Source organism: Pongo abelii, chromosome 19 (assembly GCF_028885655.2).
Source record: "Pongo abelii isolate AG06213 chromosome 19, NHGRI_mPonAbe1-v2.0_pri, whole genome shotgun sequence".
NCBI lineage: Eukaryota > Metazoa > Chordata > Mammalia > Primates > Hominidae > Pongo > Pongo abelii.
Window position 1 is genome coordinate 93,832,885 of NC_072004.2, and position 13,767 is coordinate 93,846,651.

At 54.0% G+C, this 13,767-nt stretch overlaps 1 protein-coding gene across 12 annotated transcripts in view; it reads left to right on the forward strand.

Moving 5' to 3' along the window:
- Window positions 1-13,767, forward strand: part of PGS1 (phosphatidylglycerophosphate synthase 1) — a 48,306-nt gene that overhangs the window by 21,893 nt on the left and 12,646 nt on the right. For all 12 annotated transcript variants that reach the window (XR_008514929.2, XM_054535185.2, XM_054535183.2 and 9 more), the window contains 2 exon segments: window positions 209-387; window positions 3,079-3,600. Coding sequence is in view for 11 of the 12 variants with exons in the window: in XM_054535185.2 (XP_054391160.1) it covers window positions 209-387; window positions 3,079-3,600 (701 nt within the window). In the remaining variant the exon portion in view is untranslated.

Below are 13,767 nucleotides of genomic sequence, written 5' to 3' on the forward strand. Positions count from 1 at the left end.
GGAGCCTGTGGGTCACTTTGCTGTGTCACCTTGGATCGACTCTGGCTTTGTCTTTTGCACATGTTCATTGCTGAGTAGCTATTTGTTAACTGCATCTTGACCTGAGTTTGTCACCCTCCTGCTAGTTCACCTGAGACCTGGGTCACCAGGACACGCTGCTGCATACCCTTGCCTGAGTCCTCCTCACCTGCGTCTTCCCTCCCTGTAGTGCAAACCTGAGTGACTCCTACTTCACCAACCGCCAGGACCGCTACGTGTTCCTGCAGGACTGTGCGGAGATTGCCGACTTCTTCACGGAGCTGGTGGACGCGGTGGGGGATGTGTCCCTGCAGCTGCAGGGGGACGACACGGTGCAGGTGGTGGATGGGATGGTGCATCCTTACAAAGGTAGGGGCTGCTGCTGACACCCTTCTGTGGCTGTGGGTGGGGTGGAGTGAGGGCCCGCGAGAGCACACCTCTGGGTGGCCCTGCCACAGGCATAGGGGACTTGGGTGGCAGGGCTTCATTCTGCTTTTGTCCTTGAAGCCAGACAGATGTGACTCACTGACCATCAATCATGCTCTGTGGGTGAGAGAGCCGGCCCAGGAAGGTGGGAGCGTGGGCTTGGGACTCCTACTCCTTGAGGCGGAGTCACTCAGGTTTGCACTACAGGGAGGGAAGACGCAGGTGAGGAGGACTCAGGCAAAGGTATGCAGCAATGTGTCCTGGTGACCCAGGTCTCAGGTGAACTAGCAGGGGGGTGACAAACTCAGGTCAAGATGCAGTTAACAAATAGCTACTCAGCAATGAACACGTGTGTCTGGGCGAGTGACCCAGGAGCCCGCCCTGCATCACAGGAAGCAACCAGGCCAGCGGCTGTTCGCCTAGGGCCCATTTCCCCAAGCCTATCATCTGGGCCTGTGGCTCCCAGCTCCCTTGAGCTCTGTGGCCCCCTGCCTGGAAAGTGAAGTGGAAGAGCTCTCAGCTCTGCCCACTGGAACCAGGCAGGTTCTGGCGCGAGTGTTCTGGGGCATTTGCATTCCTGTGATTCCCGTGGCTGTGGCTGCCCCATGGCCTTTACAGGGCTGCTGCTGGATCTGCAGCAGTGTTCTCCACGTGGGGAGGAGGGGCTGAACTTGGACCTTGTTGGGAGAAGGGCTCTCCGCGTCTTGTGGACCTAGAATGGAAGCATTTAAGTGGGCCGTCTGGTGGAAGCCCTGTCCTTGTGTCAGGGGAGCCCTGGGCCTCAGACCCCGACTGTGATGGTGTGATGCTCTGCCTGCCGCCATGCTCAGTTCCTACTGTTGTATTTTGAATTTCATCTGTAAAGAGCTTGTGGAGCTCTGTATCTCTCTTGCTGAGTGCCTACCTAGCATCCTCAGCTTTGCCTTTTGGCCCAGAAAGCCTAAAATATTTACCATCTGACCCTTAAAGAAAATGTGTGTGGATCCCTGGTCTGATGTAACGGGCCAGGCATAGATATGAGAGAAAACAGGGCATACTTAGGCCAGGATGAGAACCAGCACGCTCGGAGCAGGAGCGGGGAGACTCGAGCCCAGCTGTGCTTGGGAGAGTGAGTCCACAGAGAGGCTCAGGCTGTGCTCAGGGCCCCCGGCGCTCCTCCCTCCCGCAGCCCTGTCCAGCATGCGGCAGTGTGACTCCTTTCTCCCCTGGAGGGTGTTGGCATCAGCAGGCTAGACTCCTGCATGGGCTGGTCCTTCTCTTTGTTCTGTAGCCCAGCCCCGAAAGGCACTGAGTGTCTGTTCCTGCCCTCAGCTCAAACCATGCAAGCCAGCAAGGATGACCTGGGACAGCCGTCCTTCCCTGTTTTACTTCCCTGATCAGCCTTGTCAAAGCCTTGTTGTTTTATCAATCCTTTATCAGACAATCAACTTTGGACAGTTGATATTCTCCATTTTTGTATCATTTTCATTCTAGTAATTTCTATTCATATATATACATATATATACACACATATGTATGTATATATTTTTGAGATGGGGTTTTTTGCTCGTCACCCAGGCTGGAGTGTGGTGGCACGATCTCAGCTCACTGCAACCTCTGCCTCCAAGGTTCAAGTGATTCTCCAGCCTCAGCCGCCCGAGTAGCTGGGGTTACAGGCACACACCACCACACCTGGCTAATGTTTGTACTTTTGGTAGAGGCAGGGTTTCACCATGTTGGCCAGGCTGGTCTCAAACTCCTGGCCTCAGGTGATCTGCCCGCTCCAGCCTCCGAAAGTGCTGTGCTGGGATTATAGGCGTGAGCGACTGTGCCCGGCCTGTTCTTATTTTTATTTTTTGCTTCTCTATACTGTATTCTTGGTTTTATTCTGTTGTTTCTTTCCCCTGTCTTCTTGAGTTGGATGCTTAACTCATTAATTTTTAGCTTTGTCTTGTCTGATAATAGCATCTTTCTCTTCAGAGTGTCTGCGTGGTCACCTGTCACCAGTGTCTTGTCCGAATACAAAAGGCACCCCATGCAGAGCCTGAGCCTGCCTGTTCTTCCTCTCTCTCAGGCACTGTCACTGCTGTGGGAAGCCTTCCCACATGGTGATGTGCTTATCCAAGCTGATGGCTTGCCCTGTGACCCCATCTGTGGAATACGTACGCTCCTTTTTTGGTTATACTTGCATGTCTTTATTTGACTGAGCTTCCTTATTGAAGTAGAACATGCACCCCGAGCACCAGTCGCAGGTATACAGCCATGAACCTGTTTCTAGTGGACCTGCTTCCTGGAGGCCCCCTGTATGTCCCCCCAAAAGGAATTATCCCAAAGGTAACCACTATCCTGATTTCTCTCCCTGTCAGTTTGTCTTGCCTGGTTTTGAGCTTGTTTGTAATTGGAATGATATGTCGACATGCCTTTCACTTCTGCCTGAGTGTGGCCTACTGTGGACCAGGCCCTTGTCTTGGGCAGACTGTATCCCCAGAGGAGCGTTGCTCTGGGCTTGGGGTCCTGGGCCCACTCAGTGAGTGTTCATTGAACATCCAGTTGTAGCATCTGCACCTGCCTATCACATGCCCTGTCCCCTGAGCTGGGCAGAGTCCAGACCCTCCATTTCTCTTCCCTTCACCCTTCTTTCATGTCTTCCTCTAGGTGACCGGACCGAGTACTGCAAGGCAGCCAATAAGAGGGTCATGGATGTGATCAATTCAGCCAGGACCCGCCAGCAGATGCTGCATGCCCAGACCTTCCACAGCAACTCTCTTTTGACCCAGGAAGATGCAGCAGCTGCTGGGGATCGCAGACCAGCCCCTGACACCTGGATTTATCCGCTGATTCAGATGAAGCCCTTCGAAATTCAAATCGATGAGATTGTCACTGAGACCCTGTTGACTGAGGCGGAGCGTGGGGCAAAGGTCTACCTCACCACTGGCTACTTCAACCTGACCCAGGCCTACATGGACCTGGTCTTGGGCACTCGGGCTGAGTACCAGATCCTGCTGGCCTCACCAGAGGTGAATGGCTTCTTTGGGGCCAAGGGGGTGGCCGGCGCCATCCCAGCGGCCTATGTGCACATCGAGCGACAGTTCTACAGTGAGGTGTGCAGCCTGGGACAGCAGGAGCGGGTCCAGCTTCAGGAGTACTGGCGGAGGGGCTGGACGTTCCATGCCAAAGGTGCGCAGCGGCTGGCTGGAGGACGGCCCAGCCTGGGACAGCCACAAGCATGGGCAGGGGGTGGGGATCCCTGGCGCCTGCCTGTGAGAGTGCTGCACTTCTCCCTTCTTACCTTCCCAGCAGCCCTTGCAGGCACATCATAGCTGTCCCATGACTTGGGGAGAGGAGAGCATTCATCTCAAGGGGATTTTTTTTTTTTGAGACAGTCTTGCTCTGTTTCCTAGGCTGGACTGCAGTAGCATGATCTCAGTTCACCGCAACCTCCACTTCGTGGTTCAAGCAGTCCTCCCACCTTAGCCTTCTGAGTAGCTGGGACTATAGGTGCGTGCCACCATGTCTGGCTAATTTTTGTATTTTTGTAGAGATGGGATTTTACCATGTTGCACGGGCTGGTTTTGAACTCCGAAGCTCAAGTGGTCTGCCTGCCTTGCCTCCCAAGAAGTGAATTTCAGTTGTGTAAAATCCGTCTCTTTTATGCATCAAAGACTGTATATGGTCACATCATTTGGTGGCTGTGGTAAAGATGTGGTGACATAACCTCTCCTAAGAGATGGAGAGGGACATGCCTTAGCCGTGAGATGGAATATCGCTCTGGTCACCCAGGCTGGAGTGCAGTGGTGCGATCTTGGCTCATTGCAATCTCCTCCTCCTGGGTTCAAGCAGCGATTCTCCTGCCCCAGCCTTCCGAGTAGCTGGGATTACAGGCCTGTACCACCACGTGTGGCTAATTTTTTATTTTTAGTAGAGATTGGGTTTCTCCATGTTGGTCAGGCTGGTCTTGAACTCCTGACTTGAGGTGATCCGCCCACGTTGGCCTCCCAAAGTGCTCGGATTACAGGTGTGAGCCACCACGCCCGGCCCTTAGCCTTGTCTTGATTGTCAGAGTTTCTGTTTGTTGGCAACTTTTTTTTTTTTTTTTTTTGAGACGGAGTCTTGCTCTGTTGCCGAGGCTGGAGTGCAGTGGCACGATCTCGGCTCACTGCTACCTCCGCCTCCCGGGTTCAAGTGATTCTTGTGCCTCAGCCTCCCTAGTAGCTGAGATTACAGGCATGCACCATTACGCCTGGCTAATTTTTGTATTTTTAGTAGAGATGGGATTCCACCATGTTGGCCAGGCTGGTCTCGAACGTCTGACCTTGTGAGCCACTTGTCTCGGCCTTCCACAGTGCTGGGATTACAGGCGTGAGCCACTGCGCCTGCCTTTCTCAGGGAGAAAGAGGATTCATTGGGGATCATTTGTTTTGGCATCAGCAGCCCAGTTGTTTTGTCTTTTCCTCACTATTGCTATTGGTTTTTCCCTATATGCCAGTGTCTGCCTTTTCCCCATAGCTGAGGAAATGGAGGCTCTGTGCACAGTCTTGCTGGTGGGGGTGGTAGGAAGAGGGTCACCCTCTCAGGCGTCTGGCGGAGCGGCCGAAATGGGGCACAATCACAGGGGCAGCTCTCCGAGACATGGGTACAACATGCTGGAAACCTTGTGCTTAGCAGTGGGCTTACCCCATGGCCTCTTAATGCTGGGAGGGTGCCCGCCTCTAGCAGCGGGACCATAACTCCTTTCTGACGCTGGGGACTCCCAATCCTGGGGCTAGTCTGTCTAGAGAAGGGGAAATGGTGCCTGGAGGCCCCTGCGCCGCGAGTACATCCCACGGCTTGTCTGGCTTCTCCCGGGCAGTCCAGAGGCCTGTTTTGCTCATTCTCTTGTCCTGGTCCTGGTGGCTTTCGGAAGAGCCGAGGGAGTGGAAGACCGCCACAGCTGGGGAATCTAGGCTGTGGGCTGCCGTGGGCACACAGCTGTGGTGTTGACACTTGAGGCATCTTCCAGTGCTTAGGTGGTTTGTTTTTGTTTTTGTTTTCTTTAAACCAATGTTTTTCAACTGGGGGATGTGTCGTAAGACATACTGAAGCCGGCCAGGCGTGGTGGCTCACGCCTGTAATCCTAGCACTTTGGGAGGCCGAGGTGGGCAGATCATGAGGTCAGGAGATCGAGACCATCCTGGCTAACACAGTGAAACCCTGTTTCTACTAAAAACAAAAAATTAGCCAGGCGTGGTGGCGGGCGCCTGTAGTCCCAGTTACTCGGGAGGCTGAGGCAGGAGAATGGCGTGAACCCGGGAGGTGGAGCTTGCAGTGAGCTGAGATCGTGCCACTGCACTCCAGCCTGGGCAACAGAGCGAGACTGTGTCTCAAAAAAAAAAAAAAAAATACTGAAGCCCAGGTTCCCCTAGACCTTCATCCAGCTCTGTGGGGATTGAACCCACCATGGTGTTTGAAAAACGCCCCTAGGAGATTCTGATGCCTAGCCTAGCCTTAAGAACCGCTGTCCCAGCTTGGAATGGGAAGCTTCTGGCCTGTCCAGGGCATCCCATGTGCTGCTTTGAGGCCCACAGGCCTGTCTAGGCAGGTGGCATTGTTTGGTGCGGGAAGTGACTGCCACACTGTCCTGCAGGGCCCATCCTGGTGTGTGTTGTGGCTGAACCAGGCTGGTGGTCAGTGTCTCACGGCAGGTGGCCCCACCCGTGGTGGGTGTGGAAAGTATTTTTGGATTGGCATTACTTCTGGGAATAACAACATTACCCAGGGATATAGGGTATTGAAAGAGTTGGCCAGCGGGGCAGCTTTGACCTTTGGGGAGGCCTCAGACCCACACTGTCGTGTGCTGGAGAGGTGCAGAGGAGTGGCTAGGCGTCGGTCTCCTCAACTGCACTGTGCTGGAATGATGAGGAGGCCCCTTAACTCAGCCTGGAGGGTGGGAGGCTTCTGGCCTGTGGCTTCTGACTCTGCCACGGGTTATTTCCCTGAAGCAGCTTTGATAAACGTGAGCTGACTCCCCAGTTACTGCTGAAACAGAAACGCCCAACCTGCTTTTCCGGTGCGTCTTGCCTTTTCCCGGACTGATGTGCTTCTGCCGCTCCCTCTCTCCTGCCCTGGTGTGGGTGGTGTTGGGTGGGTGGATGGGGGGGTGCCCTGCAACCCAGGAGTGCTGGACGAGTGGGAAATTGGGGATGATCTTACAGCTGGATCCCAGGGCACGTGCCCGTGTGGGGGATGGGATTGGGGGAGAGTTGGCAGAGGTGGGTGAGGGATGGATGGTGCGTGGAGGGGGCTGCTGCTGAGCAGAGGGGCTTCACCTAAAGCCAGGAACCAGAGGTCAGAGGTCACTTGATGCTGAAGTGAGAGGCGAGGGTCCTTCCCTGCTCAGTGGTTGTGTCCCCAGTGGGATCTTAAGTCAGCACCTCTTCAGGCCCATCTTTTGATGGTCACTTCCTCCAGGGCAGCCTGTGTCAGGTGAGAGATGAGTGGGCAGCCGCAGGGTGCTTATGGATTTCGATGGCTGGCCCAGTGGACCATTTCCTGACTGTCTACCCTTTGCAAGGTGCTTGCTGGGTACAGGCTGTGTGCCTCTTTGGGTGTGTCTGTGTTTGGGCCCCAGAAAATTCCTGCCGGTGGCTATGCACTGATACCTCCACTCCCTTACTCAGGCTCCGGTAGGACAGGCCTGGGCTGATCTCAGCTCCTCCTGCTCCCAGAAGCCCTTGGGCAGAGGCGGGTAAGCCAGGACTGTGTGGATTCCAGATTCTTGCCCCTCAGACAGCACTCTGCTGTCAGCACAGCACTCTCTGGGAGCCAGGCAACAAGAGGCTTCACGGAGTGACTGTGTTGAACTTGCTGGTGGCCCCATGAGTGTGGTGATGCAAGGAAGAGCAGCGTGGGGGGAAGAGGCACCTTCTCATGTGAAATGACTCCGTGGCTCAGCAGCTGCCAGTGGATTTCAGTGCAGTCTGGTGACAGAAAATTCAGAGGGCTGGCGTTTATTCTTTAGTGTTTTCTGTGTTGTCAAGTATTGCCAGGACTGTCTGGCAGTTGCTTAGATGCCTTGTTGGAAAGATTCTTGTGTGATAACCATTTGCCGATTGTTCAACAGCCTGATACACCTCTTTTGCATACTATGCTGATTTCTTAACATATTTTATCTATCAATCAATCAGTCAGTCTATTATGTATCTCTATCACATTTCAATAAATTGAGCTGTTTCTAAGAACCAGAGGAACACTCAGCTATTTAAAGGCATGCACTAGAGACTTCTTTTGCAATATGGTTTATCTGTTTCATTCTTACTTGGATTTTTGCAAAGGGTGTCTATTTAGAATACTCAGGAGAAGCCATGCAAGTGTGATTTGGCGTAGGGATTACTAGACTTGAATTCTAGAAGCCTGGTTCTGAGTCCACATTTACCTGTGGCCACAGCTGAGGGGCCTGGCTTAACCTCCTTCCTGTGCAGTCGGGGGATGGCTCTAGATTGTCAGGAGGACACGGGGAACAGGGCTGATGTTTGACTTTCTGTAAAATAACCGTATGGTTCCTAGGCCAGGTGAGGCACCCTGGTGGGGTGCGTGGAGGTTGAAATCACACTGGGGGCTGAGGGCCGCTGCGCGTCCCTGAGCGAATAGATTGGCAGAAAGGAGTCAGGTGGGGGTCTTGGATCCCTTGGTGCTGTGTCTCTGGCCTTGCTCCCTGTAGTTCTGTTGCGCTGATTCGGTCGCGAAGGAAGGTGCTGCCAGGCCTCTTCACCTGCATCGCCTTGGCTTTGGGAGGTGGGGCTCAGTGGGCATCTGGATTGGAGCTCAGGCAAGTGGCAGTTCCTCTGATTCATGGTTGTCAGTTTCCTGTTGCCTGGCCCTCGCTCCTCGCCCAGTAGGTGTGGTGGGACAAGGTTCTGGGAGCTGGGGTAGAATTTGGACTCTTAACGGGAAGTGCCTCGTGCTGCCGCAGACACATCTGGATGGGTGCTGAGCTTTCCTTCCCAAACCCGGTCCTGATCGGGGGTGGGGTACAGTCAGGAGCAGCCCGGCCTTGTCAGCCATTGAAAGTGTGGTATCTGCTGGGTGCCAGTAAGCTCACTTCGAGGTCTTGAGAGGCAGCCGCAGGGGAGGCTGAGTATGAACTGTGTCAGGCCAGTTCTTATGTCTCTCTTCATCTTTCTGCTCCATGGAGGTGAGGGACAGAGTGAGTAGTGCCCATCCCATTATCACATTCAGGCAGGAACCACGCTGTGCTGAGCCAGGCTGTGGCCGTCTGCTGGGACATGGGCTCTGCCCTCCGGCGTGCATTTCATGAGGAAGATCAGAAAGTGAGTTTTAACATGTTGACTTCGATTTCTTCTGGACGCAGTATTCTAGCACTAACAACATAATGTGGGTGGCTAGGGCGGAGCAGGGTGTTGGATTAAGAGATTTCTGGCTCATGCTGACAGGGAAATCTGTTAATGGTTGTGAGAATGTCACTATTTTTATTGCCTTCCTGATAGGCCAATTGGCATTCTGCCCAAAGGTGAACTGATGGTGAGAGGCGGGCATCCCCACCCTGTTTGCCTAGGCCACACGTGGGGTGGTTCTCCTCTGGGCACCCCGTGGGTGTGGTAGGGGTGCTGTGCCCGTGCAAATTGCTTGCTTCAGGCTGAGCACACACACCAGCCTGTGGGCCCTTACAGTTTCTCAGAGCTGTACTAACGTCAGAGCAGGCGAGCGCTTATCCTGTAAGGATAAGACTGTGATGTCTTCTGTCCCCTCCGTGTTTTTACTGGAGTCTGAGAAACTTGTGAGATTTATTGCAGAATACTGTGGGAGCGCTTGCGGGAGGAGTACGTGTTCATGCATGTACTCTTAAAATGTTCATGCACTTCTGCCTTAGAACTGCAAAGGCCTGGCACAGTGGCTCACACCGATAATCCCAGCACTTTGGGAGGCCAAGGTAGGTGGATCACCTGAGGCCAGAAGTTTGAGACCAATCTGGCCAACATAGTGAAACCGTGTCTCTACTAAAAATACAAAAATTAGCCAGGTGTGGTGGTGCATGTCTGTAATCCCGGCTACTCGGGAGGTTGAGGCATGAGAATCACTTGAACCTGGGAGACGGAGGTTGCAGTGAGCTGAGCTCGTGCCACTGCACCCCAGCCTGGGCGAGACTCCGTCTCAAAAACAAAACAAAACAAAACAAAAAAACAAAATAGGCCAGGTGCAGTTGTGGCTTTACCCCTGTAATCCCAGCACTTTGGGAGGCAGAGGCGGGTGGATCACCTGAGGTCAGGAGTTTGAGACCCAGCCCGGCCAACATGGTGAAACCCCGTCTCTACTAAAAATACAAAAATTAGCTGGGCATGGTGACAGCCGCCTGTAATCTCAGCTACTCAGGAGGCTAAGGTGGGAGAATCACTTGAACCCAGGAGCCGGAGGTTTCAGTGAGCCAAGATCGCGCCATTGCACTCCAGCCTGGGTGACAAGACGAAACTCTGTCTCAAAATAAAATAAAACCAAAACTTCAGAGCTTTTTTTTTTTTTTTTTTTTTTTTTTTTTGAGATGGAGTCTTGCTCTGTCACCCAGGCTGGAGTACAGTGGCATGGTCTCGGCTCACTGCAATCTCCACCTCCTGGGTTTAAGCCATTCTCCTGCTTCAGCCTCCCCAGTAGCTGGGATTATAGGCATGCACCAGAATGCCCAGCTAATTTTTGTATTTTTAGTAGAGATGGGGTTTCAGCATGTTGGCCAGGCTGGTTTTGAACTCCTCACCTTGTGATCTGCCTGCCTTGGCCTCCCAAAGTGCTGGGATTACGGGGGTGAGCCACTGCACCCGGCCGTCAGAGCTTTTTTTACACTTAATTTGACCTTTTTTGGGAGAGACATTGTTACTCTCAGTTTGTTTATTTTATTCAAACAGATACTTAACAAATAACACCTGTGTCCCAGGCATCATTCGGGACATTGGGAATGGATCACTGGGTACCAGATAGACTAACTCCCTGCCCTCCTAAGACTTATAGTTTGATGGAAAGCAGATAATAAGCAGATGCGTCTCTACAAATATCAGGGAACGAGCTACAAAGAGCAGAGCAAGAGAAGGCTCCAGGCTGCTACAGGATCTGTTACAAGGGGGCTCAGGGAGGGCCTCTCTGAGGAGTAGACACTCGGGCAGTTGTCCTGAGTGAAGAGGGAGCATCCATGCCACCGTCTGGGGCCGGAGTGTCCTGGCAGAGGGGACAGAAATGAGAAGCCCCCTCGACCACATGGGGCTTGCAGAACAGCAGGGGCGCTGGGAGTGGTGGGCACTGAGATTAGCGGGTGGGCAGGGCCTGTTGGAAAGGGCTCAGAAGCCACGGTGCGAGTGCTGAGGGAGAGCTGCCGTGGAGGCCAGGAGTGCCGAGGCCTGGATCAGCCTTCCACAGGGCAGTATGACTGTGCAGAAGAGCAGGGGCAGGCGTCCTTTCTGAAGAGGAGGCCCAGAGCTGGGAGGCAGCAGCAGTCCCAACTCCAGTCCAGGTCCTCCCCTGGTGTCCCCGCGACACTTGATTTATAGTGAGTGTTTGTGGAGTAGCAGCTGCCTCTGCTTCCCCTGCACCCTGCCCTCTCTGGCACCCAGGGCTGCAGCATTTATCTCTGCCCCATGAACTGCCAGCAGTCAGTCCCCTCCCAAAAGCACTTGGTCCGCAGGGGGCTGCTTCCTCCCTCCCCAGGCTACCGTTCCTGCTGCAAGTCTCCCTAATCTGATGGTTCCTGGAATAGTAAAGATGTCAGGCCCAAAGGTCAGGCCCTGGGATGAAGAGTCGGGCGTGATAACCAGTTTACAGCCTTGGACTGGGAAACAGATTTCCCGACAGCGAGTCCCAGGCCTGATAGTCTTAGCCCTGTGTATACACAGCCTGACATCCTGACTGGTGGTGCAGGTCTGACCGGAGCTCCAGACCGCTTAGGCCTAGAGCGAGGGAGATGAAACGGAATTTAAAGGGCTCCTGCTTTTTTTTTTTTTTTTTTGAGATAGGGTTTCTCTCTGTTGCCCAGGCTGGAGTGCGGTGGGGGTAATCTTAGCTCACTGCAGCCTTGACCTCTAAAAGGGCTTTTAGATTCCCCTTCCCCCATTGGAAACTTCCCAGTTGTCCTCAGGGCACAGACCAATGGTTAAAACTGACTTGGAGCTGAAATCTTGAAAAACCATTGTTCCCAGCTGCCCTGGCCTGTGGGGCACGCTGGGGTGTGGGCATGTCACAGCAGCACCCTGTGGCATCTCTGGACCTGGCAGGTGCTTGACTCATGCTGTCTCTTTAGGGCTCCCCAGAGGGCATCAGACTGGCCTGTGGTCGTTATTTTCTTTCTGATGGAGAAAGATTGCAGTGCAAATAATTCTGGTGGGGAAGTTCATGGGCAATCTCAGGTACATTGAAAACGTGAGCTACCTCTCTAATCCTGAGCACTCACCTGCTGAAAAACCCTTATTCTTTCTATATGAGAAACATAGATAGACATAGAGACTGTCTACAGATATGTATACAGTCTGTCTTGGGGTCAGGAATGAGCAATAGATGGAGAAGCGGTTGTGCGTATGATGAAGTTGTGCACTGGAGGTGGCCTGCCTGCCTCTGAGCGCTGGCCTCTAGGTGGCCTCATAAAGAACGGAGCCAGTGCTTAGGTGGATTTGGCAAATAAAAAGTATGTGTAGAAGCACGCACCTCCAACCTTCCCCACCAGATTCTGTGGTCTAGGAGCTGTGGGGTGGACACCGAGTCATGGTGGCGTGACACAGAGCAGCCTGACCCTCGTCACCCATGTGGGCGTGTGGCCTTCCTACTCGTCACCGTCACTCTTCCCTCAGTGGGCTCAGGAGAGCCAGCTGGACAAGTCACACTGAACAGACCCAGTGTTTTAAGAGGCTGATCTTGTCATCAGAAAAGTTGGAATGAGCAACGGCAGGTGGGAGGAAGCTCCTGTCTCTGGTCTGAGGCTGGCGGATGCCTGCCTTGCACCTCGTCTTGCCAGCTCCATGCTCTGGGGAAGAGGGGGTGGGAGGGGGGCTGTGTGTACGAGGGGCCACGAGTGCTCTTCTGCTTGGACCAACCTGGGCAGCGTGAGCCATCTGGATCAGAGCTGCCAGGGGAAGGGGGCAGCCTGCCCACTCCTGTGGTCCTGTGAACGGCCTGCACGGCCAGTGGCCCAGCGGGGCAGTACTGTTTATGGCGCGATGCACACAGGCCAGCAAGTGGCTTTGATGTGGCCCTTGGAGGGGTGGAGACGAGCCATTACAGGAACAGGCGTAGGGCCTCGTCACCTCTTACCCAAGATGTTCTTGGAAATGCTCTTGCTCTGAGTGAAGATTAGGAAACCGTCTTCTATTTTAGGAGCCTGGTGTGTGTTATGTACTGTGTTGACTCGCCCATGACGATTGTGTGGGTCCTTTGAAAGGGGCGTGTCAGTGGGGGAGAACTTGAGACCCCATGGGGAGGGGCGACTCGGGGATGCTGGGATTAGTGCAGGGCACCCCAGAGGAGCCCGTGGCCACCTGCTTACCCTCACTCACAGCTGCTCACGCCACTTAAACTTACTCACACCTGCTTGCTCTTGCCCACAGCCACTCGCTCTTGCTCACACCTGCTCTTGCTCACACCCGCTCCCCCTCCCTCACACCTGCTCACTCTCATTACCTTCTCACCCCCACTCACACCTGCTCACACTGACATCAGGCAGGAAGCATTCTTGGTGCCGGTGAAGGGCAGCACGGAGGGAGGTCTTGAGCTCAGGCCGAGCCTGGGTGCCCTGTGGGAGGAAGGGTGTCTCAGGCAGCACGTGTCCTTGGGGTGCTAGGTCTTGGTAACAGCCTTTTTAGAAGTAGTTCTGATGGGTGCTGGGCAGCGGGAGTCGGCCCTGGACCTCGGGAAGTTGTGGAACGGGGCGCAAAACTGTGCCTGTCATCTCAGGTAACACGTCAGTATTCTGAGGACGCCTGTGGCCTTGTTACAGAAATGGCCCCGTAGTGTGGCTCCCCCTGCCACACGGTGGCACCCCATGCCCTGCTTTTTCTCTAACTGTAATACTGACTGGCTCATTTCCCAGCAAAAAGGGGGATATTGTTCTCTGGGTGGGACAGAAACTTACAGGGCCCTTTGGCTTTCTCCTCCATTGCCTTTTCCAGCCAGGAAGTCCCTGGGCCCTGTGGGCAGTGATGGCAGAGGTCTCAGGCCTGGACCCCCTTTGTCCTCACAGGATTTTGGTGCATCAGCAACTTGAAATAGGGAGGCTGAGTCAGGGAGACTCACTACATGTTCCTCAGTCAGAAGGGCACAGACGGCCTACCCAGGACCTGTAAGGCAGCCAGCCTTCAAGGCAGACCTGTTCTTACCAGCCGC